We start from the raw sequence: 26,944 nt of genomic DNA, 5'->3' as shown, positions 1-26,944 counted from the left end.
ACAGTACAGCCTTCTTCATATTTGGTATCTAAAATTTGTAGATAATCCAGTAATTGCCCAAAACAAAGTAATGGAAACATTTCAAAAGGAGCTGGCTAATATTCAGGCACACAAAGGAGAAATGCAAGGATAGCTTATTAAATGGATGTAATAATCACCCAACTTTAATGGCTCTACCTTGATAGTGAACAATTTTACAAATTTCTATTTGATTTTCTGATGTAGTGCAAAGAACACATGCCTGGAAGTATAATCAGCTTGAGTTCTAGCTCCAGTTATACAAAAATCTCAATAACTTGTTGGACAGTCTCTGAACATCACTTTTCTCATTGGCACATTAGTGGGTTGTGACACTGGATTCCTAAAATCCCATCTTGAATAACACAATTTTAAGCTTGGAAGTACCAACTAACCAGAATTTGTGGTTTAGCTATAAAATGTCTACTTGAAATCTCAGTTTCCCCCAAACTTAGGTGATTATTTAGCTGTTAAAAAAAAAACAACTCCTTGCAATACTGGTCAAGGTGAGGTTTGTCTTCTTTCATTCAGATGAGGAAATCATGGTAGAGAGCTTGGTAGATGACAATTTGGCCATGCTAACTATTTTGTACAATTTTACTATGAGAATTTTTTCTGGTTAACTATGAATTAACTAGGGCCTAAGAGCCTTTTGTCCATCCTTTTTCATCCATACAGTATAACGACTAACTATTTTTGACAGGTGACACCTGTGTTTACTGTTGGAGAACCTTTAAAACTCTTTTAAGTCTGACCTAGTGTTTCACAGTCAGCACGTTCTTTCTTAACCTTCCAGTTGAAATGTTAGTCAATTTCCTTTTGTGCTTACTCTTACTCTTTCAGTAGAGATGGAGAAAATGCTTGTCCATTCCAAAGCAGATGGCTTGTTCAGATCCTGCCTGTCAACTGCCTGACACTGAGAAAGCAGAGAGGAGCTGGAGCTGTGCACAACAGTTGTCTTTAGATGCACGAGGGGCCTTCATATGGAAGGCGAAAATGCCTCCTCCAGTGGAAGTTACTAGGATGTGGGCTTTGGCTCAGGCACTGGAATTGAGCCCAGCTAGGGAGTGAACTCCCTGGGGTTGTATGTGTGCAAGGAGATGTGCGGTAGCCATGGTGGAGATACTGTGAGATGGTTATGGACTTGGCATCTATGTTCCATTCCAGCACCAGCAGTCTCTAGGTCCAAGGCTTTGAAAAGTTCCTTTGCCTTAATGGTTAACCAGATCCATCATAAAATGAGGGTATCTTTGACAGTGATGCATAGAGGGCTCAGACAGGAACTCAGGAACTGGGGGTTATAGCTCCAGCTCTTTCAGAAATCAGCTGCGGGGAAGTGGACTTGGCCCAGTGGTTAGGGCATCTGTCTACCACATGGGAGGTCCGCAGTTCAAACCCCAGGCCTCCTTGACCCATGTGCAGCTGGCCCACGTGCAGTGCTGATGTGTGCAAGGAGTGCCCTGCCACGCAGAGGTGTCCCTGCATAGGGGAGGCCCATGTACAAGGAGTGCGCTCTGGAAGGAGAGCCACCCAGCACAAAAGAAAGCACAGCCTGCCCAGGAATGGCACTGCACACACGGAGAGCTGACACAACAAGATGACGTAACAAAAAGAAACACAGATTCCCGTGCCGCTGACAACAACAGAAGTGGACAAAGAAGAACACGCAGCAAACAGACACAGAGAACAGACAACTGGGGTGGGGGGGGGAAGGGGAGAGAAATAAAATAAATAAATCTTTTTTAAAAAATGAGTTGTGTGGCTTTTGGCAAATCATTTCACCTTTCTGGGCCTCGGTTTCTTTATTCTATAAAATGAGGCATTGGCACATTTAGTTCCTTTCACCTCTGATATGTAACAAGTCTCAACTTAATTCTCAGATTCTGTGGCTGAGGGTCATAATAATCATTTGACAGGAAATCAGTGTCCAGTGCAGTCTGTTGTTTACATCCTCTGGCGTGTGGCCATGTGGAATCAACACTGCACAAGAAGCAAAGGAGAGATGACACACCCTTGGACAGTTACCTGGCTGGGGCCGTTGTTCAGCGTTCTTACTTATCGTCTGTGCTCCTCCTAGGGGAGGACCTGTTGCAGGAGGACAAGAAGTGCAATCAGCAGGACTTTCTCCACGGGGTGGGGGGGAGGGCAATCTTGTCAATGCTGTCAAGAAGGACGGACGTCCTCATTCATTCATTCACTCATTGATTTACTCATTTTATGAATATTTGTCTGGACTCTGCTATCTCCTGGCACTGGTCTAGATCCTAGAGGTTCAGCAATGAACAACCAGTTCCTGGGAGCACTTATATTTTAATGGAGGAGACAACAATGAACCATTTTTTAAAAGTACCATGTTGGAAAGTCTTGAGGCCGTGGGTTTAATTATTAAATGGGACGTTTATAGAGGTCCTCAGTAAGAAGGTGACATCTGAGCAATGGCACGTGCTTCCCGTATTTCCCTGTCTTGTGAGTTCTCCTCGCTGATGTCTCTGACCTACGTCCTTTCCATTGCCGTGGTCTCTTCTCAATTTTAAATCTGCATTGCTTCTCACGTGGCCCAGGGATTAGTCTAACTGGGATCCTCACCACCCCTCTCTCTGTCCAGCAACCCATTATTTAGCTGGTATAATCTCCCTGAGCCCTTTCACTCCCCTGTTCAAAAACCTTCATTGACTCCTCATCGACTACACAGTCAAAGCCGATCGTCCTCACGTCCTCACGCCCCCTTTCTTTCCATCCCCCGTCCTAAACTCCAAGGGACCCGCGTCCTCACTCACGCTCTGATGTGTCCAGAGCTCTTGGGCTACCTCGATGCCTTTCCCCAGGGAGGGTCTATCCTCCCCATCCCCCCAGGTCCAGCCCCTGCCTCTCCTTCCACAGCTGATGCCAACGGTCCAGGGCCACCAAGCCTTCCTTGGTAACACCCGGATGAAAAGAGCTATTTGTGTGCATGGCGTCTCTCCCCTGCTTGTGGGGCGGCCCCACGTCTGATTCAAGTTTCTGAACCCCACGGGGCCGAGGGCTGTGTGCATAGAAAACAAGTAATTCATAGGCATCTTGAAAGGGATCCTGGTTATGGCTTGGGCACTGACTTGCCCTCCTAACCCCTTTCTTGAAAGAATACCTTTCACCCACCACTCACGGGCTTAATATTTTACTTCCTAGAGAGAGCAAGAGGGACGCCTTCTGGTTCAGGCACTTGAATCATCGTCTTTCCTTACTTCCTGCTTTGGTTCTGACTTTCACATGTCATCACCTCAGCACTTGCTGGACAAATGGGCGTCTCAGGCTCCTTCCCTCTCCTCATCAGTCTTTCACGAATGGGGGTGGGGATACTGGTATGAAGAAAACTCAATGAAATCTTAAGGGGGATGAAGTCAGAATCCAAATCCGGTAACCTTCTATTCACACCAAATCTTGTGCTGAGAAACCTACAAACTCCCCAAATTCTAAAACCGGGTGCACTGAAACAAAACTAAAAGGTCTAAATGAAAATCCCACACCATTGCTTAAGTCCTGTGAGTCACTGACAGCCTCTGAACTGGCAATTAATTTTATGTATGTATGTATGTATTTATTTTAAAGGAACTTTAGACTACACAAATGTTACATAAAAATATCAGGGATTCTCATATGCCCCCCTCCCTTCCCACACTTTCTCACATTAACAACATCTTTCACTAGTGTGATACATTTGTTACAATTGATAAACCATACCGAAGCATTGTCACTGAGTGTGGACTCTAGTTTACATTACAGTTTACACTCTGTCCTGTGCAAATTTGTAAGTTATGACAAACTACACAATGGCCTGTTTCCATCATTGCAACATCATGCAGGACAATTCCAGTGTCCTGAAAATGCCCCCATATTACATCTATTTTTCCCTCTCCCTCCCCTCAGAACCTCTGGTGGCCACTGTCTTCAAAAAGTGAAACTTAGTGGTTACCAAAGGTCCTGAGGGGAAGGGCAGGGAAGAATAGCACAGATAGAACACAGGCCATTTTTAGGGCGTTAGAATTGTTCTGCAGGATCTCGCAATAATGGATAAAAGCCATTTTAAATTTCATCAAAATTTATAAAAGTGGATGGTTTGAAATGTAATTTATAAGGTCAACCACTGACCACGGTTAGTAGCAATGCTTCAATATCTGTACATCAATTGTAACAAACGTACCACCTGCATGTAAAATGTTATTAATAGGGGAGAGGGGGAAAGGGGAAGGTCATTGGGTATATGGGAATCCCCTATATTCTCTATGTGACTTTTCTGTAACCTGAAGCTTCTTTGAAGATAAAATGAAAAAAAGAATAAGACACTGGGGAAGAAAATCTCACTGTACATACCTGACACCAGATCTCACAGCGATGAAGGACATAGTGTCTAAATTAAAGTTATTTTTTTATGATTTAAAATTTCTAAAAAAATTTTAAATTTTTTTGTATTTGAATGCTATTTTAAAAGCTGCCACTATTATTTCATATTCTTATTAGTTTTATTTGGTAATTTTCTTGGTTTCATCTTCGGAGAGGTTTTGGATCACAGAAGGGTCACAACTACAAGGCAGGGGGAGGAGCCTTGGTGCCGGGTGTGGGTGATGGGGGATGCACGAGATAGGGGTCGCCTGGGGCGTACCTGGAAGGCATGTGACTGAGCTCAAGTGTTCATGGGGCATTGTCACCGTGCATGGAGAGCCACACAACAACCCAAAGAACATTGAATTCCCATGCTGGGGAGTTCTGCAACATTCTCTAATGGGACAGCAGGAAGCCCCCGAGGACAGGGCAGTGCCTAGTGAAGGAGGGACCATTGTGCCACGCCCTTGATATTAATGATTGTAATTAGGAACCTTTTCTTTTGAAATTGAAACTTAGCCTAGTATTATATGTTGCTTAAGAGTTACCTCCCGAGGGCCTCCTTGTTGCTCAGTTGTGGCCACTCTCTAAGCCAAACTAAGCATACAAATTGGCAATTAGTTTTGATATCTACTCAAAAAGTAGGAAAACAAGTGCTTGCTCATAACCTCCTTAATCTCATGATTCTGTTATCCACCCTTGTTCTCAGAAAAATGTTTTTCTCCCAAAGACTGGTGGGACATTTACTTACTTTTGTTGAGGCCAGAATTCATGTTGTTGCCCCATCCTCCTCTCCTAACCGAGTCATAAGAAGGATCTAATGAAAAGTGACAGAAAGGTACATTAGCAGCCTGTTCTTCAGAGAGGTGGCATGCAGGTGATCTCTGGGTGATCAGGAGAAATTCAATTTAATTCCACGGTATTTTTTTTCAGCATCACTAACTTCTAGAAGTGGATGCTGGGGTGCGGGGTGGGATGAGCAGAAGGAGCATGAAAACTCTGATTCTGAGATTTCAGTCTTACCTGGGGGCCTAAGTACAAAGAAGAACCTTGAATTTGAATTCAGAGGATTGATTTGGCTCTAGTTTTGACCCTGTCAGTATGTGCTGTAAGATCTTGGGCAAATCAAAAAACTTCTCTGATCCTCAGTTTTTTTTATAATATAGAAATAAAAATTTACACAATCTACATTCTGGGATTGTGGCAAGGATCAAAGAAGATAACATGGGTGAAGTGTTTTCTAAAGCTTTCTACAGGTATAAACTAATCCAGGGATAGGAGGGAAAATATAGCCAAGTCCTATAAGCAGGTCTGAAGGGAATGGAAACGTCTGGATAAAAAGCCCAGTGGGAAGCAGTTCTCCAAGCCCAGCGGGAGTCTCCACGGGAGGCAGACTGCAGCCCTGCACTCTGAGGTGGGAGAACACGCCAGGCTTTTCTAAAGATAGCGGAGTGGGACAGAGAAGACCACAGAGAAAGGAAAAAGCTGGAGTGGAGACTGGAAATGTGGCTGGATGGAGGAATAAGGGATGCTTCCTTCCTGGCAATGCCTGGAGGCTTCCAGATCGACCACTGAACCTGAGCATTTGGGATCTCGATGCCTTCCTTGAAAGAATCCACATGCCTCCATAACTGTTCTCAGAAATTGCTTAACTAACCAGCTGGAACATGCCCTTTTAGGTGGCGTGAGCCCCACTGAGACATTGAGCAGGAATAGTAGAGGAGCTCAAGGACAGAGAATTAGGACTTTCAAAATCTTTCCGTGAACAACAAAGAAACCATAAAAAACATCCAAACAATTGGAGCACAAACCTCATCAAACAATGGTCTGACAGGGTGAAACACAAACCATCGCCATTCGCCCCATTCTCAGCCTCCCAAACAAATTAGAATGAGAAACAGGAAGATGGAAGGGCTCATCCAACGGCTGCTTCACTTTGTTTTGGGCTAAGAAGAGCCAAGGGGCAAGGACAATTTCTTGTGGAAAACTCCACGTGCAGATGCACATTCCTCATGGCTCTGGAAAAGCCAGTTCAGTTTTTAAATTACAGTCTTTAGCAATTGGCATGAAAAGCAAAACAGAAAGTGAGGGGGGTGGGAATGGGGAGAAGAGTAGGAAAGGGGAGGGAGAGACAAAGCTCAACTCATTTCATTTGTTTTTATTTTTATTTGACTTTCCTCCATTGAAACCACAATTACTCCTGCAAATAGATTCTTCTTGCTTAAAAACAAAACAGAAATAAACAAACAAAAAGGCAACTTATTGGCCAGCCTGGAAAGAAGCCTTTGATGAGCATATTTCTGGGACATCTTGTGTAGGTCTGCAGGGCGTGTGCAAAGCTGGTATAAGCGAAAGGAAAGGGAGGTTCTACAAAGGTTTTCCTTTCTGGGTAGCATTGATGGTTAGGCCTCCCATCATTTCTTTGGGACTGACTTCTGCAATGTAGCTGTGCTTGGTCATACAGTGGATACGAAGTCACACGGAACAAGTCCCTGTCCTTCGTATTCAACTACAGGAAAGATGGGTCGTGAGCTACAGGAGGGAGAGGAAGAAGGACTATTGGAGATGAAAGAGGGAGAGACGAATGTCTTTGGGATGACAGAGACCCTCCTGGGGGACGTGTATGAGGGAGACCTCTTCGGAGAGGAGACAGTGGGCATGCAGGCAGGGACAAGGTGAAAAGGTGAAGGTAATGTCTGGGGTGGGGTGGGGCTGGGGGTGGCAATCACGGTGGAACTGCATGATTGAAGAAAGGAGTTAGGGAGTAGATGGAGAGAGGGTTTGAAGGGAAGGTCGGGCCATGTTCCAGGCTCTGGGTAGCCTTGATGTCAGCTAAGCAAGCTTGGTGGCCTTGATGATACTGGCAGTGGGGAAATCACGAGAGGCTCTGAAGCTTGCAGGGGTGCAGTAAAGACAGGGTATGGTCAAGGATGAGAATGGAGGAAGGAGGCAATTCTAGTAGAAACAGAATGGAAAGTGGAAATAGAAAGTGACAAATTCAAGGAAGAAAAAGAAAAACATAAATTCACCAAGTCCCAGGCATTGGTCTGTGATGTGAAGTTCTGAGTTGTCTTCTGAACTACTGCCTCAATAACCCCTCTCTATCTCACATTTCTCCAGGGACGTTTTCTACTCAATCATTATGCTATGACAGGCCTCCATCCTATCTGCAAGCTATATTATGACTGTTAAGAAGAAACATTTTCTAGCCCAAATTATGGCCATGGCTTTCATTTATACTGACTTTTCTTTTTTTTTCTTTTTGGCATATGACATTTTTTTTCATTATCCTTTTTTTAAAAAAAAGATACATAGATTACAGAAAATGTTACATTAAAAAATATAGGAGGTTTCCATATACCCCATTCCCCAGCCCCCCCACTCCTCCCATCAACAACTTCTTTCATTAGTGTGGTACATTTATTGCATTTGTTGTGTTTGTTTGTTTTTTTCTTCAGATTTATTTATCATTATTTTTTATTTATTTCTCTCCCCTTCACCCACCCCTCCCCCTCAGTTGTCTGTTCTCTGTGTCCATTTGCTGTGTGTTCTTCTGTGACCGCTTCCATCCTTATCAGCGGCATGGGAATCTGTGTTTCTTTTTGTTGCGTCATCTTGTGCCAGCTCTCCGTGTGAGCAGCACCATTCCTGGGCAGGCTGCACTTTGTTTCGTGCTGGGTGGCTCTCCTTAGGGGGCGAACTCCTTGCGCGTGGGGCTCCGCTACGCAGGGGACACCCCTGCATGGCATAGCACTCCTTGCGCGCATCAGCACTGCGCATGGGCCAGCTCTACACGGGTCAAGGAGGCCCGGGGTTTGAACCGCGGACCTCCCGTGTGGTAGGCGGATGTCCTAACCACTGGGCGAAGTCCGCTTCCCGTTTTTTGTTTTTTTTTTTAAAAAGATTAATTTTTTATTTATTTCTCTCCCCTTCCCCCTCAAGTTGTCTGCTCTCTATGTCCATTTGCTGTGTGTTCTTTTGTGTCTACTTGTATTCTTGTCAGCGGCAGCAGGAATCTGTGTCTCTTTTTTGTTGCGCCATCTTGCTGCATCAGCTCTCCATTTGTGCGGCACCATTCCTGGGCAGGATGCACTTTTTTCGCACAGGGCAGCTCTTCTTACGGGTGCACTCCTTGTGCGTGGGGTTCCCCTATGTGGGGGACACCCCTGTGGGGCACGGCACTCCTTGCGCGCATCAGCACTGCGCATGGGCCAGCTCCACACGGGTCAGGAGGCCCTGGACCTCCCATGTGGTAGGCAGATGCTCTATCTGTTGAGCCAAATCTGCTTCCCATTGAGCCAAATCTGCCTCCCCATTCACTGCATTTGATGAGTACATTTTGGAGCATTGCTACACAGCATGGATTATAGTTTATGCTGTAGTTTATACTCTCTCCCAGTTGACTTTTCTTCCTATTCTTTTATCCTAGCTTCCAGGTCAGAGTAGGAGTGCAAAAGTTGAAGGCAAGGATTGAATTCCCTCAAGCCAATGGAAGGTAGGTGGCCATGGCATTTTCCTGAGACTCCAACCATGGTTTGAAGTTGGTGTTTTATCAGAGAAGCATCTGGCAGCCCTGAGCTTGCCTGCCAGGTCTCAGGGCCTGAGAAGGGACGTGCAGCTTTCTGAGGTCACTGTCCTCTAGGCCTAGCTCTGGGCCAAAGCCTGGCTGAGAGGACCTCAGAGGTCCCAACCAACCCTACAGTCCTAGGGTAGGTAAAAAAAGGAAGTGACAGAAACAGAGAGGCCACCCAGCCTTCTGCTCCAAACTGTGCTCTAACTGTGAATTTAATAGAGCCATAAACAGCCACGGGCCATGCTGTAAGTTGGATGGAGTCTTCAGGCAACGGGTAACAGAGCAGTGTTTGCTGTCGGAGCAACAAAGACCACACATCTCTCTGCATGGAAAATTCGAGGCCCATCCCCTGAATCCACAAAGGGCAGCCCTGGGCTCCATTTATTAGGGAGTTTAACAACTGGGACTTGGGGGGCTCGAAGATTCTGGGGTGCATCTACTAAATGCAAGATTGAAATTAAAACCAGAATCTGTGGAGCAGTTCCTGCTCCAAAGCCAAGCATGGAGATGTAGGAGGCCAAGGCTAAGAACTGGGGCCTGGCATTCTGCCTTCAAGGAGAACCAGAGCGGCTTTGCGGATGACTCGAGATTCACAGGACGCGGCAGTGCCTCACGCAAAGGCCTCGGTAAGGGTTAGTCATTCGCATTATTGTTCTCATCATTATTATAGACCTAAAAAAAGTTCAGACCCAGAAGCATGTCCAGCAGCCTACCAAATACACATGCGCTTCTCTCTTCCCTCTCTCTCCCTTACTCTCTCTGCCTCTCCTTTGTCCACTCAACACCTCATTTACGCAATTCATTCCTGTGTGGTGCTTCCTGTCTGCACAATAAATAAGGGTCCATGAAGGTGGGAATCTTCTTTCCATTTTCTGATGTATCTGAGAACCTAGAAAGGTGTCCAGCATACAGTAGGTGCTCAATAAATACTCATTGAGGCACTGAATGAACCGGGCTCACATTTTTACCCTCTGGCGAAAACCTGCAATCCTTCTCACTGTTTACTCTATCCCTGTCTGAAAAGAATTCTGCCCCCCACTAGTCTAAATCTCTCAGTGGTTTAAATCTGGGGTGATGAGAAGTATAGACTCTATTAACCCTTGTGCCTCTTTAAGGAAACTGGACAACAATTCACTTATTTAATAAGCACAGGCTAAAAGCTTGTTCCCCCAGGAAGGTAAAGGACTAGAGGCCATGCACTGAAGTGGCCTGCATTTTATTTTGTAAACTTTTTAACAACATCACAGCTGAAATGAGGGTCCGCTTCACCGCCCCCCCCCCAAATAGTCATGCACGTGAAAATGTAGCCGTGAGGTCGACTCTTGTGCCAGACCCGCCAACAGAAATATGTCTAAAGCAAATAAAGAAAACCCTGGACCTGAAAGTCCACAACTTGCAAACGCTCTCCCTCCCAGTGCCTGACCCCCGGCTGATTCAGAACCACTTGGTATCCCAGAACCCACGGGCTGCCGGGGAGCTCTTAGTGCCTGAGCGTGCACCAAGGCCGCCCTGAATTTGGGGCGCTGTATCTGCTTTCTGAGAACTGAGCTCTGAAAAGACAAGCTTGCAGCCACAGCCAGGGCACAGTGTGCAAAAATGTAACTGTCGGAGACCCACAGACAGAGTGGGTGACCTCAGAAGGTCTCTGTGGTGGCAGGCGGCTTTATCAGCAGAAAATCACACCCCAGTTCTGACAAACTCACTTTTCACTTCAGTGACGCCTGACGCTTTCTGGCTTTATGGAGTACCAACATGACAAATCTTATTGGGAGTCTTTCTCAGAGACCTTTGCCAGGAGTTTGTGGTCTCAGGCGGTCCTGAAGTCAACTTTTGCCGAGGCAAAGAGCTCGAGTCTCGCTCTGGTGGCACCCTCGGGCGCTGCCAGCCATTGTGGATAATTCAGCCTCACGTACTTGACGGAACAGTGTCTCCATTATGCGAAGCTCAGTGAGGCTGAATTTCACACTAAATGGCCTCTTAGATTCCAAGAGAGGCTCCTGGGGTAAAGAAATATGAGCACTGAATTTTTTTTTTTTTTCTGAAAAGTCCCTGTTGGAAGGGAAAAGCTTTTTCTGGACACGGCCCTCTCATAGCCATTCCAGTGTTAACTCAGTTTCTGTGTAAAGCTTTTAGACTGCTCTTAGAAATCTGGCCAAATGTCTCAGGAAAGACATTGCTTTCTGCCCTGATGCCTGCAGTCAGCTGGCTGAAGGCCACACACCTATCGGCCAACATGTGGCACTCGACTTTGTCGTGGCCTCGCCCAGAGGCCAAAGGTGCAGTGATACCAGCACATAAAGCCCCTCTCTTCAGCCTGTGTGACGGAAGGCCTCGCTCTCCATTACTTTGTGGAAAAAGATGAATTTCCCCTGAAACTTCGCATCGAATTTCTGGTGGCTGTGGGGAAGGCTGGCAATGCCTGAGCCTGTTTGTCCTTGGAAAGTCCAGCTTCTGAATGCAGACCTTTCAGCGGAGGGTGGGCAAGGTTGCTCAGACTCAGCACTGAGGCCCCAAGGCCCAGCCCAGACCTCCGTTCTTGATCGAGCAGAGTTGCCAAGGGAGAAAGACTCAACCTGAAGTCTTGAACTCCCACTGGGAGACTCTGAAAGGGGAGAAGCGAGGAGGGGAACAGCAGTCTCCGTGGATGGGCAGAGAGGTGGCAGCACGTACTGGTGGAGGACTAAACTAGATGCTTCTCTGACACCTCTCTCTCTCTCTCCTTCTGATTCTTGGCAGGGGAGGAGGCTCTCCTGGCCACTAGTCTCCCCTCAAGCTGGTTCACTCGGGATACTCCTTGGCGCTGCCCTGGAAGCTGGGTCCCACCAGCCAAACCTTGCTCAGCTATGTGAATTTGCCCAATTCCCAACAAGGACCAGCTTCTTGTCTATTTACTGTTTCTCCTAGATCCCTTACCCTCAGTCCCTTGGACTGACTGACACTCTCAGCTCTACCCAGGCCCTGGCCAGCTAGCCTGGCCTCCACTTCAAAGACAGTGCAAAGACAACTGACCCCTAAGCAGTTTGAGTTATGAAGGGCTGTGAACATTTAAATTTTGTGAATCCCAGAAAAGATTATGTTCTTGAACTAATCCATTCCTGTGGGTATGGGGCCCTTTGATTGCATTGAATTCAGTTAAGGGACCTTTGATTAGATCACTTGATTAGATTACTTTAGGGCTTTTGATTGGACTACATCAGTGAAGTGTGACCCAGGCTGTGTCTATACCCTCTTGTTGGGTCTTATATAAACTGAGAACACACAGAGAGAAATAAAGAGACACAGAGAAGGGAGCTCTGCCACCATGACCTGCTAAGTGAGAGAGAGGATTCCAGGTTCACCTAAGCTGCAGAAAGACAAGAGAAGCCCGGAGAGGCCCAAGGAGATGAGGACCAGGGAGAGATGCCTGATTGCCCACAGGTGAGCTTGAGGAGAAAAAAGAGGAGAGAGATGGGCAGACCTGTCATTTTACCTCGCCATGTGGTTAGACTCCAGGATCTGTTAGAAGTCAACCTTTGGTGAGAAAGCATTTCTGAGGATGTCTCAACTTGGATATTTTTGCAATCTTGTAACTGTGAACTTTGGCCCCAAATAAATACCCTTGATAAAAGCCAATTCATTTCTGATATTTTTGCATTGGCAGCCCTTGGCAAACTAAAAGAAGGGCTTAGGATGCCACCAGGAGGGTATCTTTTCTTTCTGGTCAGCCTCAGAGCTACTTCGATGGTGAAGCTGTGGAGTTTAGAAATCCCAGAAATCCCAGCTCTGCCAATTACTCTCCTGAGTGAGCCTGCTCAAGTTGCTTTAACTTTTTGAACCTCAGGTCTTGTGTCTTCAACAAAGTCTTAACCACAGATGCCTCAAGGGTTGCTGGGAGGATTAAATAAGTGTTTGATATTTAAATATATACCCTCTGCATGTAAGCCATTCAATCTTGCTTGCACCTCTAAAATGTTAATATTGGTGAAAAGAAGTTAAAAAGCTAATGAATGGGGAAGCAGATGTGGCTCAAGCAATTGGGCCTCCGCCTACCACATGGGAGGTCCCAGGTTCGGTTCTCGATGCCTCCTGGAGAAGGCAAGCTGACGCAACAACACAACAAAAGAGACACAAAGAGAAAAGACAATGAGAGACACAACAAACCAGGGAGCTGAGGTGGCTCAGGTGATTGAGTGCCTCTCTTTCACATGGGAGGTCCTGGGCTTGGTTCCCAGTGCCTCCTAAAGAGAAGACAAGCAGACATTGAGAACACATGGCAAGTGGACCCTGAGAGCAGACAGCAACCATAGACAGCAAGGGGCGGGGGCGGGGGGGGGGGAGGGATAAATAAATGAATCTTTTTTTTTATAAAAAGGTCATGAATGGAAGTAGATTGGGTAAAGCAGTTGGGTGCCCACTTATCACATAGGAGGTCCCAGGTTTTGTTCCTGGTGCCTCCTAAAGAAGACAAGCAAGACAGCGAGCTGACGCAAAGAGATGATGCAATGAGATGATGCAACGAAGAGAAACAGTGAGACACAACAAGTGGGGAGTGGAGGTGGCTTAAGTGACTGGGCGCCTCCCTCCCACATGGGAAGTCCTGGGTTCAGTCCCTGGTACCTCCTAAAAAAGAGGCAAGCACATGATAAATGGACACAGAGCAGACAGCAAGTACAAACAACAATTTGGGAGTGGGGAGAAATAAATAAATCTTTTTAAAAAAAAAAGCTCACAAGGGACAACCTTAAACAAGAGAAAAGCCTCCGTAAGGAAAGGAAAAAGGTCGTTCCATTCCTTTGTCCCTAGATCAGTGATTACCAAATCCAAATAAAGTACGGCTCTCTTTTAAAAGAAAAGTGAATGCTCTTGACCCCGGCTTGAGAAACGCTGCCCTACAGAGTGGCGTTTAGGGTAATGGGCTGTCTGCCTGAGTACTAGGTGAGGTATTATCCAGTATCAGTTAGCAGGTCCCGGAGTCCCCGTCCAGCCAGGTGCTGCAGCTCAGAGCTGGGCCATCACCCCTCTTCAACTCGTTCTATAGGGGCAGCTTTTGCTTCGGTGGCATCCTCCGTCCCAAAGAGCAAAACAGGAGCTTGGCTCCCACGGAGATCTCAGTAGGAGGGAAATATCCGGGGAAGGCTTTCCTAACTTGGAACTCATAGGGAAAAAAAAAAAACCATCCTGGATCAGATTTCCTTAGCTCAAGGATCTTGTCCTGGAATCCAAACAGCCTCCGAACTGGCCCTGCTGCGTGGAGCATAAAGGAAGCACTGTTTAAGTTCTTACATGTGCAAAGGAGAAACGGACACAGGAGAAAAATGCTTGAAAAAAATGGATGGCGCTCACACAGGAGACTGTGGAAAGGCGAGTGGCACGCTCGGCGGGCAGAGCCTTGCTAACGGTCACGCGCGGTCCCTGCTGCGCCGGAACCTTCTTTCATATGGCGTCTCCCTTGGGCTCTGTGTCTGGGTCTAAATGACATTTTATTTTCATAAGGCCTCATGGTGGGATCGGGGGGTCAGCGTGATGCAGACAAGCAATTCACACTGCTCAGAGTAATAGATGTTTGCCAAAATTCCGCCCCACGTGGGTCCATGCAGGTATAGTTGAACTGCGCACGCCGTCGGTCTAAGAGAATTCCAGGTAGGAAAAAGAAAACTTAGGCAAGGAGGCTTTAAGGTGAATGAAGGGGAGTGTGTGCGCAAGCCCCTCCTCTCTGCTGAGAGCCCTGATCCGATTTTCTTACGCTGAAACGTCCACGGTCCTCTCCTTCTAACGGGGATGTGACCTTGTGCGTGCTTCACAGTTCAGCTCTTGCATCCAAAGCTAGAGGTCAAGGCTCCCTGGGGAGAGGTCAAGGCTCCCTGGGGAGAGCTCAAGTCTCTGGCGCTCACCTTGGTCAGCCTTGTAGTATAATTACTTCTCTCCTATCTCCCTGCTAGGTGGCAATCTTCGGAAGAGATCTTCTTTATTTTTCTCCCCCACCCCCAGCTTCCTGCCCTCTCCCCTCTCCATACCACTTCATTGATACCTTACATCCCGCAATGAATTCATTCATTCAACAAACCTTCATTGCGTGTCTACTATTGTACCAGATACTGTTCTAATATACTGAGACTACCACCCGAACCAGCAAAAATCCTCCCCTATGGAGCTCACATTCAAAATAAACAGTAAAGAGCATAGCCTTTTCGAAGGTGCTAAGTGCCACTGAGAAAAATAAAACAAGGGAAGAGGAATAGGCAGTGCTGGAAGGGGGAGGACGCCACTGAAAATATCATTTGAGCAGACTTGCCCTGTCCAATTCAACTTTGTACATTGTATTAGGATAACAGAGCTCTACACAGCTTTTCTTAGGAAAAGCGACTGGATTCTCCAACGTTGATCTCAAAGGCCATCTGAAAGGCAAATACTTTTTACCCAGTGCTTTAGTTTGGGAGGAGAGTAAAATTAGCTAAAATGCTGTAGAGCATGTCTCTGATGTTTGGGCAAGGGATGGTGGAAGGGAAGATAAGCCCGGTCTACTGAAAATTTCACCCATGTTTTGTGTAGTATTTAGCATCAGGGTAGCTGTATCCATCTGGTTTTGACTCACACTGACTTACAACTGCTATTCAAATTGAGACCCTGAAAATCCCAGCTCTTGTAGGATGTGTCTTTGGACCTGCGTCTGAAGTGGGTTGCAGGAAAGGGCAATTCTCTCGGGATAACTGGAAGAAGTGGGCAAGTGAGTTCATCCTAAAGGACCAATCTGCTGTGGCCTTGTGGGTGAGCACAAATGCTTTTATCCCCAAGACCTGCACCCACATGTCCGGCAGAATCACTGCAGTTAAGAGAAGAACTGTCAATTCTTTGTAGGTGGAATGTGGTCTCATGTATGATGTCATAGAACAGGGGGCTCCTCTTTTAGACTGGAAGGGACTTCAGACATTATCTAAACCAGACATGCAAATTAGCACTGGCCTGGAGGCCCAAGGCCTGAGAGAAAGCATGTGCGGCCATGTAAGAATTTTCATAGAATGAAACTATGACTCATGATATAAAAACCGCCTTTCTTTAAACTCCTCTAGGATATTGGGCAGCAATGATGATTAGTTAGCAGACAGGCCAATTGCTTTTTGAGCTCAACGATTTTTCAAAATTTTACCAAGAATGATTTTCTGCTCTTTGGAAAGTGGTCCAGAAATCCTAACAGGCATGCGGCTGTTTGTGCTCTTATTAAGGGCTCTTAATGATTTTAATGGGAAGGAATTCCATAATTTCACTTCAGTACATCCCAAACAGAGAAGCAGCTCACTGCAATGCAAAGAGCTCTGGATCAGGGGTCAAAATCCTTCGGTTTTCCTCCCATCTCTGCCAGGTAACAGGTGTGTGGATTTAGGCAAGTAACTTAATCTCTCTGAGTTTCAGTTTATATGAATACATCTGTAAAAGGGAGATGCATGGGGGAAAAACGATTATTACTAAATTTAAGAGTTTGAAGAAGCAGATGGTGCATTTAATCTGCAAAGTGTTCTTTTGAGAACAAACGAGATAATGCATGGCTGCTGTTCTTACTCCAGACTTTAACTCACGGATAAGAAATTAATCTTTCTTGTGTTAACCAATGCTAATTTTTTTTCTGGTTCTTTCTTTAATGGAGGAGAAGAGCTCACTTAGTATTTAATGAAACTGATGAAGGCTAGATTTTTTTTCCTTCCCCAATGAATCTATCAACTGCCAATGGTATTTTCTGTACAGAGCTGAAAAAAAAGGGATACAAGCTAAAACTCACAATTAAAGACTACAAGATAATCTGTAATTAGGCACATAAATAGTTTGGGGTTCAGAGAAGAGATTGCAGAGTTTAGGAGCAAAAAACAACATGCTCAGGAGGATGGGACTTGAATGGGGCTTTGAAGCAGGTCCTATTAGATTTTGAAGAACAAAGCACTAGATCCACTTAAGTTTAGCACTTTCGGCTTTAAATCAGGTCCAACCCAAGGATTCCACCTTCACCTGAGTCCTGTTTTTGTTGCCCCTCACCTGCGAGAGCATTCCTGAGGCTAAGGAGAAAAACCCTACTAGGTTCAGGGCATGAGTTTCTAGCCTTACTTAGCATTTCTTCCTCAAAGGTTTAATCTTCTCGCACAAGGATACACCCCAAGGAAGGAGCTCTTTAGTATCTTAGATAAGGGTTTCTCTGAAGAGAGGAAGCTGTCACATTCACAGAAAGAACTTGGGGAAGTTTTCATTTAAAAATAATAACCCCTGCTCTTGCTCTGCCTTGACTTTTCACTAGAAGATCCCCGCTTACCCTCTACACCCCAAGAGAAGCTTCCATGGATAGATGATAGGTAGGAAGATAAATGATACAAATGATAGATCAATAGAGAAAGATTAGTTAGATTTAGATGATTAGATAGGTAGGTAGGTGGATTGATAGATCTAGATACAATCTAGCATAGGACTCATCAAATTTACTTTAAATAATACTGTCCAATAATCATTGCCCCCAAGCAGGCTCCTTGCTGCGGACCCAGCGGGTCCTTTGGAGCACTTATGGAACTCCTTTTTTTGTTGTTTTCAAAGTAGTTTGGGACCCCACGCCTCAAAACGGCTGACTGAGGCCACTTCTAGTGTCTATCACAAACCAGCTGAGACCACGTGGTTAACGCAACAGAGCTAGCCCAACCCAGGCCGATTTCGTTCTGAGTCTTGGCTTTGTTGTCTGGAGGGGGATGAGATTTCCCAGTCAGAGTGAAACCGGGTGGGGATCATGGGTTTAAAATAGTAACCGTCCAGAGGCTGGAGATGAATTAGAAATGTGAACGCCAACCACCCACGCCACATCAACGGTGTGACATGCCACAGAAAGCTGACCCTCGCAGGCTGGGTTATGGGGACGTTCCTTCCTGGCGGTGGTAGGAGGACGACGAGCCAGCTGACCCACGAGGGGGGCCATGACGAGCCATCTGACCCACGAGGGGGGCCCTGGAGGCCAAAATGCCCCAACACCTGATCCACAGCCTCCCACCCTTCCCCACGCCCCATTCGCGGTGTGCTTTACTTTTCCTGTATTGAAATGCACACAGCTCCAGCCGGGCTCATGCCTTCATGCCAACTCTCCTTAGTATCGCAGAGCAAACTGAGGTCCGCTGGGTTCTTTCCCTTCCCCAAGGAGCAAGTGAGAGCCGGTTTGGCGGACGTAAAGACAGGGAGGGCTGGAAGGCTCAAGGAACAGAACCAGAGGTCGGATTCCAGGAAGAGTAGATGGGAACCCTGTTCTGGCAGAAAGGAAGCTGACCCAAGGGCAGGGAGGGGGCTTTCTGCACCACGACATATGCACAGGGCGCACGGGCTCTCCCGACGGCGGCTGGGGCTGGGGGAAGGACATTTCAGCAATGGAAAGGGTTTATTCTAAGCACACAAATGCTCACCTCCAGCCTTCTCCCCAGGGTATGTGGGAAATTAGAAGGGGAGTGTGGGGTGCCAATGGCAGGCCATCCGGGCAAGTGTCTTTAAAATGCCTCCCAGGTGCTTCTGATATGCCTATGTCCCTTCTTTTTTTTCCTATTAATTTTTTTTATTATCTTTTTTTTAAAGATACATGGATCACACAAAATTTTACATTAAAATATAAGAGGTTCCCATATACCTCATTCCCCACACCCCCATTCTACCCACATCAACACCTTCTTTCATCAGTGTGGTACATTCATTGCATGTGATGAATACATTTTGGAGCACTGCTACACAGCATGGATTATAGTTTACATTGTAGTTTACACTCTCCCCCAGTCCATTCAGTGGGTTATGGCAGGATATATAGTGTGTTGCATCTGTCCCTGCCTTATCATTTAAAAGATATCCCTTTTTTTTTTTTTGAGGTCTGGAGTCAGGAATTGAACCTGGGGACCTTGTAATTGGGAAGCCGGTGCTCAAACAATGAGCCACATCGCCTCCCCTGAGTTGGTTTTTTCATTTGCTTGCTTGTTGTTTGTTTTATTTTTAGGAGACACTGGGAACCGAACCTGGGACCTCCCATGTAGAAAGCTTGAGCCACATTTTCTCCCCTCGGTTTTACAAATTAAGTTTATTGTCATCCGCATTGATAGGGAGAAGTTATCGAATGTTACGTTTCCTTTTCTACCTCTCTCCTTTTTTTCTTTGTCAATGTAGTGCTAAAAACAAAGGGGATACCTGTCATACGATGTAAATTATAAAGCATAATAATGAAATGAACACCTGTGAAACCACCTGGTGTGCCTAAGAAAACTGGGCATCATAAGGGTACTGACTTAGTAAGGTTGTCATGATGCCTAAGTGTGACGAGACTAGAAATGTGCTTAGTCCATGGTAAGTGCGCAGTACAGGGCTGCTGCTGTTGTTTAGGAGGCGGTGATAATAAAGGTAACAAAACCAAGGCGGGAGGGAGCGGAAGATCGATTTTCCCTGCAATGGTATTTTTCCTTGGCTTGGGTCTGCCTTCAGCTTCCTTCCGCCTGGGCACAAAGCAAGAGGATGCAGACCGGCAGAGCCTTGAAGAGGAGCTGAAGCTGATGAAAACAGCCTATTGCCACGGGGCCAAACGGGCACATGGGAACCATCTACCATCTTGTGATGGAAATCTGCTTGGTGAGAGCGGCTCCCTTGTTCCTCACAGGTGGGGCCCAGGGCAGGTTCCAAGGCTCACCTTGGTGTCAGGTGAAGTGGAAGGGGAGGGCAAGCTGGAGAGGGAGGGGGGTGCCAGGCCAACATCCGGAGTGGATGACGCCAAAACACGAGCTCGTCTTTAGAAACGCCCTGAAGGGTTAGTTGTAAACGAAACTCTTGGGGAGTTGTTTAAGGGACTTTGCCTGCACTTCACCCAGCCACCCAGGGGCCTTGACTGCGACACAAAGTCCAAAGTGCTGCAAGCCTTGCAAGATAAAGGACGGCGATGAGAGCCGCTGTTGGCTGCCAACGTGGCGAACAGTGGGAAGGAGTGGATGAAGCCATTACTGACGCAGTGTCTCCACCTGGGCCTCCGAGGTGGTTTCGAGTGGGGCGTGGGGTGGAAGGAAGCAGCAGAGAAAGGGCATTCCAGGCAGAGCGCGAGGAAGGCCTTGACCTCGCGCTTGAAAACAATCAGGCATCGATTCCTGTCCGCTGAGGGTCACAGCTCAGGGCAGGCCGTTGTATGGGGCAGAACTGTCACATCCCTGTACTCAGCGGTTGTCTAGATAGTTCCAGAATTTAGGCCCCTGACAATCCCGCACAGCTGAACGTGGAGGACATTCAAACGGCAACGTGGGTTTCCTGAGAGGCGCTTGAAATCTGGAGGCCAAGTGCAATGGGTCTGAGTGATTGGATGAGACCGGTGGTGGCCCCGTGCCCGGGAAGGAGCGGGGTCCACCCCGAGCCCCATGTGGTGACCTCTCCTCATGCCTGCCCGCTCGCCGATGGCACTGTGCCAAGCCCTGGGCTGGATTCCCTCCCGCCAAGAATGTACACTGACATATTTCTTTAACACAATCAACAAATAAATCCTACACAGAGACCAAGGTGCATGATCACTGGAAGACACTTTTGTTTGTCTGTTTCCACAGAATCCCCAAAGGAATAAGTACACATATTTAATTATCCTGGAGACCTGTAAGTTCGTCAACTGAGGGAAATTTATGCCTCCACTGAAACTAAAGACCGAAAAGAAATGCCCCCACAAAATTCTTCTCTGAGGCAACAACATACCTGCCTCTAACAGGGCCGCAGGATAAGCCTTCAAGTCGTTTGCCTCATTACCCAGGAACAAATTTAGACTTGTCTTGGGAAACCGGCTAACTGTTTCCAATAATTTAGAAGAAGTGTGTCCGAGGTACTGGGTAACCCACATGTGTGCAATAACATTGCACACAGCACACCCACGGAAAAAAAATAACAGTTCTTTTACTTAGAGAAAGGAAGGATAATGGTTACTTAGAAAGTGTCCCAGACGAGCTGTCAAATTGAATTCAGAGAGCTGGAGTCTGACCGCGGGACAGGGCTGGCTGGCTGGGGTCCCGCGGGCCCGGGGTTTCCTGCCTGCTCCAGCCTGGAGACAACGCGCCTTTGTTTCTAGTTCTCTCTCTTTCTCTCTGTCTCTCTCTCTCAATCCTTCTCTCTCTCTCAATCTCTGCCCCCCATCCTCCAGTTCCCAATCTCTCCCTGGTGAAAAAAACCATGCAGCTTTCCAAAGAGGGTCAGCTAGACAGCAGACAAACATTAACTCTGGAATTTCAGAGGAAAACAATTTAAAAAAATAATAATGATGCAGAGCGAGCAAGCTACCGTCTATTCCGTCCTCATGACTCCCGCCTTTGTAGGGACGAGCGGGGCAGGCCCACGCGCTCACACAAGTGCACCCGCCCATTCAGCCTCGCTTTTGCTTAAAAATGGATTAGGGGTATTTGATAAGAAAGGGAAACCATCTGATGGCAAAGTCCTTCACGGGCCTTCCTATGAGGCTGCATCTCCTCACATTTGAAGAGCATGTGAGCTGACACCCACTGAGGCTGAGCGCTGCAGAAGAGATGTTATTTACTCCTAAAAATAACAGGCGATTGCCTCACACTCCTGCAGACCTCTTCCTGGAGTGATCTGCCCGGTCCCCCGCGCTGGCTCGGAAGGCACCCGGCACCGGCCGGCCACACGACCGCCTCTCCCCCCACCCTGAGGCTACACACAGGGTGCCGCCCGCAGCCCCTCCTCCCCTAAAGGCTGCACCCAAGCACATCCCCGCCCCTCACTGGTCTGGGGTGCCCCACTCCAGGGACACCCACTCTGTGCTTGTCTCTGTTCCCCCCGCCCCAGACAAAAGGGCTCTCTGGCTTTTTCTACTCGTTAACTGGAAAACCTCCAAGTAGAGAGAGGAGTGGAAGGAACCGGAGGGGCCACCCTCCTGCTGTCACCATCAGGAACTCGGGCCACCCGCGTTTCGGCTCGACTCCCACCCGCTCCCCGACCTGGATCTGTCCTGAAGCGAATTCCGGGCTCGGGGCGGCTTGGCCGGGCTTCCCAGGCTCCCAAGGCAACAGCCAACTGTCCTCATCCTTGGCCAGTGCCGCGGCGGGTAACCCGGGGCCTCACCAGGGTCTCCTCCCCATGTCCAGGTCACCACCCCTGCCTTGCTGCACCCGCGGGGTCACGCTCACACCCACGGGACGCCCTGGGCTCCCGCCCAGCCTGAACACCAGGCAGCACCCATCCCACGGCCTCACACAGACCCGGAGGCACTGAGCGGCCCCTTCCCTTGACCTCAGCGTCCACGGCCAGCCCTGGACGTTGTGCGTTCCTAGAGACCAGCAGTCCTTCACCGTGACCTCCAAAACGAAATCGTAGCGGACACCCCACGGTGATGCAAGTGCCTGGGAAGACGGCAAGGCTCTTCTTGCCATCCTCCAATAGGCAAGACTCACTATGAATATTTAATTACTTACTGCCTCCCGGGACTGTCTCTGTTCAGCTCCAACCCCCTTGAGGGTAGTACTGTGTGCTCGCCACACTTGCAAGGCTCAGCCTAGCGGTGCCCCATACAGAGCAGGTTCTTAATTAAGTGGCGTATTGAATGAATGAATGGAGTGGAAGAGGCCATCCATCACAGCCTCTCGGTCCATTCCCGACGAAGCCACTGAGAGCCTACGCCATCTGCCACGCACGTGCTGTGTGACCTGGGCTGCCTCCCTGCCCTCTCTGGTCTCAGCGTCTCTTTGGCCACACGAAAGCTTTGGAGCGCATGTTCAGCTTTAGCGTTTTGGGCACTTTGGTCTCTTCGTGGTCCTCGGTGCACTTTTTGTAGGCAGCAGGCGTTTTCCTGTCTGCTTATATGCAGTTTTATAGTATTCTTAAGAGTTTTTAAGTTGCATCTGCCAAATGAGCCTTGAAGCAACCGGCCTGTGCCATCTATGGCGTGGCAGAGCTGCTTCTCCACGCTCGGCTCTGGGGTAGCACAGAGTAAACCCTCGGCGGATATTGCAATCGTTTTGCAACCACGATAATAATTCACGGAGCAGACTCCGACCGAGCACTGACTGGTGTGCCAGGCGCTGTGCTAAGTGATTTCTGAGCGCTCTATCATCCCTGAAGGGGGACTGAGGCTCTCCCCTCGTTTCATACACGAGGAAACCGACGCAGGGAAAAGTGAGTGCCTCGCCGCAGGTCACATCCAGAGCCTGCCTCGGCTAACTTGACAGTTTCCCCTGAGGAATGTGTAAGTCTGTGGCAGGTGCTTGAATTGAACAGGTTGGGATAATGACGGGAGGCACAGCCCCGAGGAGGGCATGGAGTGAAGCGCTGGCCCTGCCACCCAAAGCGGGGGGCCTCTGGATGTACGCTGGGATGTCCCGGGGCCTTAGTTTCACGATCTGCAGAATGGGTGTAATAACACGGTCCTGCCGTCCCCGTGAACATGGGTGAGGCATCCAGGACGCAATGGATGTGAAAACGCCCGGCCAGGAATCCAAGCCTCAGCGGAGCCCTCCTTCTAGAAATCTCCCTGAGGGGAGTGGGGCTCCGGTGACGTCATCTGAAGTGCCAGGTGGGCGTGTCACTGTCAAGGACACAGAACTGTACTTTCTTGCCATCCCCTTTCCATCCTCAGAGGGTAAGTGGACAGACTTACTAGCCATTAGCCGAGACAACTGCTAGAGATCACTAGTCCCCGTGCGGATAATCCACACTGGCTCGAAGCAGCCGTTTTCGCCTTCTGCGGCAGGCCGCTGGAGGCTAAAGGTCCAGGGCCCCACCGGCCCTGCGTGGGTTTATGGGTTCCAGGCATTTGTAAACAAGGAACCCTTTTGGATGGTTGGAGGCGTTCAAACAGAGTCAGGATGAAGAGCTAGGGGAATGAGGGCTTAGACATGCAAAGCAGCTATGAGAGATCTGCTGATTCTTGCAAGCTGATTCTGGAGTACATTGGGACAGGTCCCAGGGCAGGGTTTGCCCAGAAAAACAATGAGGAGACGCACCGGTCCCTCCAGCTAGGAGAGGGGAGAGGGTATGATTTGCAGAGTCAGAAGTCCTGGCGCTTACAATACTTAGAAAGGTCACTTAGCTTCTCAGAACCCAGCGTCCCCTCTGCAAAATCAGGTGTCCAACATGGGATCTACTTTTTAGGGTGGTCGTGAGGACCAACTAAGGACATACAAGGAAGGGGTTTCTAAAATGTGCAGTGAGATGCTAATGTCAAGTCGTTGAAATCCATAATATTAATATTTACGAGAGGCTCAATGATGATGAAAAGAACTAGTTATGACCATGTGGGTTCCCCTGTGGCTCCAGCTCTTCCATTTCCAGGCCAATTTGGGGCGAGAAGAAGTCAAGATCAACACCCAGTGCACCTCCGGGAGAATGGGGGTGGCTCTGAAATGGGTCTCCTTTTCCTCTTTCGAGTTTGCCTCTGCAGTGCTTCTCAACCCTGACGGCGGGTCACAAGAGCTCCCTGGAGAGTTTCAAAACTCATCCTAATGCATCACCCTAGAGATTAACTGAGTTTATCAGCCATCCGTGGGGCCCAGGGAGCAGCATTTTTAAAAAGCTCCAGGGAACGGATGTGGCTCAAGCAATTGGGCTCCCATCTACCAGGCAGGAGGTCCAGGGTTCTATGCCCAGGGCCTCCTGGTGAGGGCGAGCTGGCCCGTGTGGCAAGCCGGCTGATGCAGAGAGCCGGCGCAGCAAGATGACGCAACAAGACACACAAAGGACAGAGGATAAGAGATGCAGCAGAGCAGGGAGTGGAGGAGGCGCAAGAGAATGATTGCCTCTCTCCCACTCCGGAAGGTCCCAGGATCGGTTCCTGGAGCCGCCTAATGAGAATACAAGCAGACACAGAAGAATACACAGCGAATGGACACAGAGAGCAGACAACGGGGTGGGCAGGGGAGGAGAAAAATAAAGAAATAAATCTTAAAAAAAAAAAAAAGTATTCCAGGGGATTCTCTACAGTAGGAAACTCACAATGGCAGAGAACCATCATGGAAAAACGTTTCCATTTCTCCCCGAACTACATTTAGCTAGGGATTGTTCTTATGGAAAGGCAGCTGGACATGCGGATCTATTTGTCATGGAGACCCTTTGAAGTGGGGGACTTTTCATCTTATAACCTGGGTTGGTTTGAGTCCTTGTTCTGACATTGAAAATCTGTGTGCCCTTCAGCCAGTCACTTATTAATCGCTGGACCTCACTTTCTTTGCCTGCAAAGATCTAACCTCCAAGGCAGAGGTAAAGCACGCAGAAGCATCTGCTGTATCACAAAATCCTACATAGGTGACAGTGGGGCTGCAAGCCTGAATGGGAGGCAATAGCTTCCCCCCTAATTTCTTTTCTTTTGGTGCCTTAGCCTGGATACCTAAAGGGAGAGAAAGCACAACTGTTCTAGCTGGTTCCAATCCATGTCCACAGACTATTGCATTTAGAGGGATGCAACGACCGTTATAAACTACCAAATCTGCAAAGCTAGTCTTACTTCCTGGGCACAAAGAGCCCACAAAGAGCCAAAGATTGCAGTCAGTCTTTTTCAAGAGACAAGCTGGAAGGGTGATTATGCCATTTTAAAAAGTGAAAAGACCTTCCCATTTGATCAGCGCATTGAAGAAACATTAATGGACGAATGGGCGTTATCTGCTCAACTCCTTTCCTTTGTGCTGACTGCCAGCACCTGCCCTTTGTGGGGCCTGCGCACACACACGGCTCTGATGCTCGTGATGGACTCGGGGTCTGCCTGGGGCTGAGTGTGTGTCCTATTCAAACAAGACGGAGCCAAGGTTGTATGATGCCTTCTCTTTCTTTTCCACTTATTATTATTTTTTAAAATAAAGATTGCTATTAGAGCAGAGAGCAGGCTAGAGGGAGGGTGCAGGGGAGGCGGAGAGAAGCGGGGTTCGCTTTGTCTTGCTAATGTACTTTGTTTTGTGGCCTGATGGGTTGTTCAGACAGATTCAGACCACCTCATGGGGTGGGGGCGATGGAGGAGCAAGACAGCTCAAGTGGCAAGCTTTAATGGGGACAAAAGATGCACCTGCAAAGCGCGGTCTTAATCGTCTCTAGCGACAGGGCCGCTGCTGGGGGATAAATGCTTGGCACCGCCTGAATGCGGTCCCGGCAGCGGGCGCTTGCCTGAATACCCCCGCGCATTCAGTTCAGAAGAGGGGTCCTACCCGGCAACGTGGAGCTGCTCCTGCAGTACGCCTGAGCAAGCCCCTGTCACAAATGCACTTGCCAGACACGAAGAGACCAAGGGCAGGAAGTGCAGGCCCGCAGGGAGAGCAGGGGAGGGCCAGCCCAGACCTGGAGGAGCGGCGAGCTGGTGCTCAACCTATTAAGCTCAGATAAACTAGCTTCCATGCTAAGATGTGCCTTCTAAACCCAAAGTCAGGAATCCTTTCCTCGGCTCTACCCTAGAGACTTAGCAGTTGATTCTAATGCTGTTGGTAGAATAAGCCATAGAGCCAGAGGAATTTTTAAGAATAATAATTCAGCAGTTCCGTGGTTCTCAGTTTCCCTCCCTCCCTCCTTCCCTCCTCCCTTTTTCCTTTCCTTTATTTCTTTCCTTCTTTCTTTTTCTTCCTTTTTTCCCTCCCTCCTTCCCCCACCCCCTCCCTCTTTCTCTCCCTCCCATCTAGGAAGTGGACCCTATCTTCAAATGAAGTATACTGGAAACTCAGTATATAAAAGAGATCACAGCAGACAGAGCCTCCATCCTGTGCCTCTGGGCCACGCCGGGGAAGCAGAGGGCACAGGAATCCGGTTTGGCTCGCACTGAGCTGGTTCAGCCCTTCCATCTGGATGACGAGATTCTCCCCAAGTAAGCCAGAGGTGCCCTGACCGCCCCGCCCGTGTGCTCTTCGCTCTCCCGAGCTTCCCCTCTTTACAGGGTGACGCCGGCAAGCATGGTGTTAAAATAGGTTATCAAGTAACCTGTGACCCAGCTGTAGAACCAGCCCATACAGCTTCTGTTTTCAGGGCAAAATTATTCACGGTTCTGATTTGGAAAGGAAAGAAGTAGGAGAAACAGGCCTGGTCCAGGGT

At 48.1% G+C, this 26,944-nt stretch overlaps 1 protein-coding gene across 17 annotated transcripts in view; it reads right to left on the bottom strand.

The window, feature by feature from the left end:
- The window catches only part of FLI1 (Fli-1 proto-oncogene, ETS transcription factor), a 122,172-nt gene that overhangs the window by 3,357 nt on the left and 91,871 nt on the right, over positions 1–26,944 (bottom strand). For 12 of the 17 annotated variants that reach the window (XM_058289281.1, XM_058289282.1, XM_058289274.1 and 9 more), the window contains 2 exons: positions 5,126–5,191; positions 2,044–2,103 (listed from right to left, as the gene is read on the bottom strand). The exons of 2 other annotated variants lie outside the window; for them this stretch is intronic. In XM_058289281.1, the coding sequence (XP_058145264.1) occupies positions 2,044–2,103; positions 5,126–5,191 (126 nt within the window). The remainder of the gene's footprint in view (positions 1–2,043; positions 2,104–5,125; positions 5,192–26,944) is intronic. 3 more of the 17 variants (XM_058289286.2, XM_058289277.2, XM_058289285.2) reach the window with 1 other exon arrangement.

This window comes from Dasypus novemcinctus, chromosome 27 (assembly GCF_030445035.2).
Source record: "Dasypus novemcinctus isolate mDasNov1 chromosome 27, mDasNov1.1.hap2, whole genome shotgun sequence".
Classification (NCBI taxonomy): Eukaryota; Metazoa; Chordata; class Mammalia; order Cingulata; family Dasypodidae; genus Dasypus; species Dasypus novemcinctus.
Note: the sequence above shows the minus strand (reverse complement) of the source record. Positions and strands in the feature narration are given on the sequence as shown.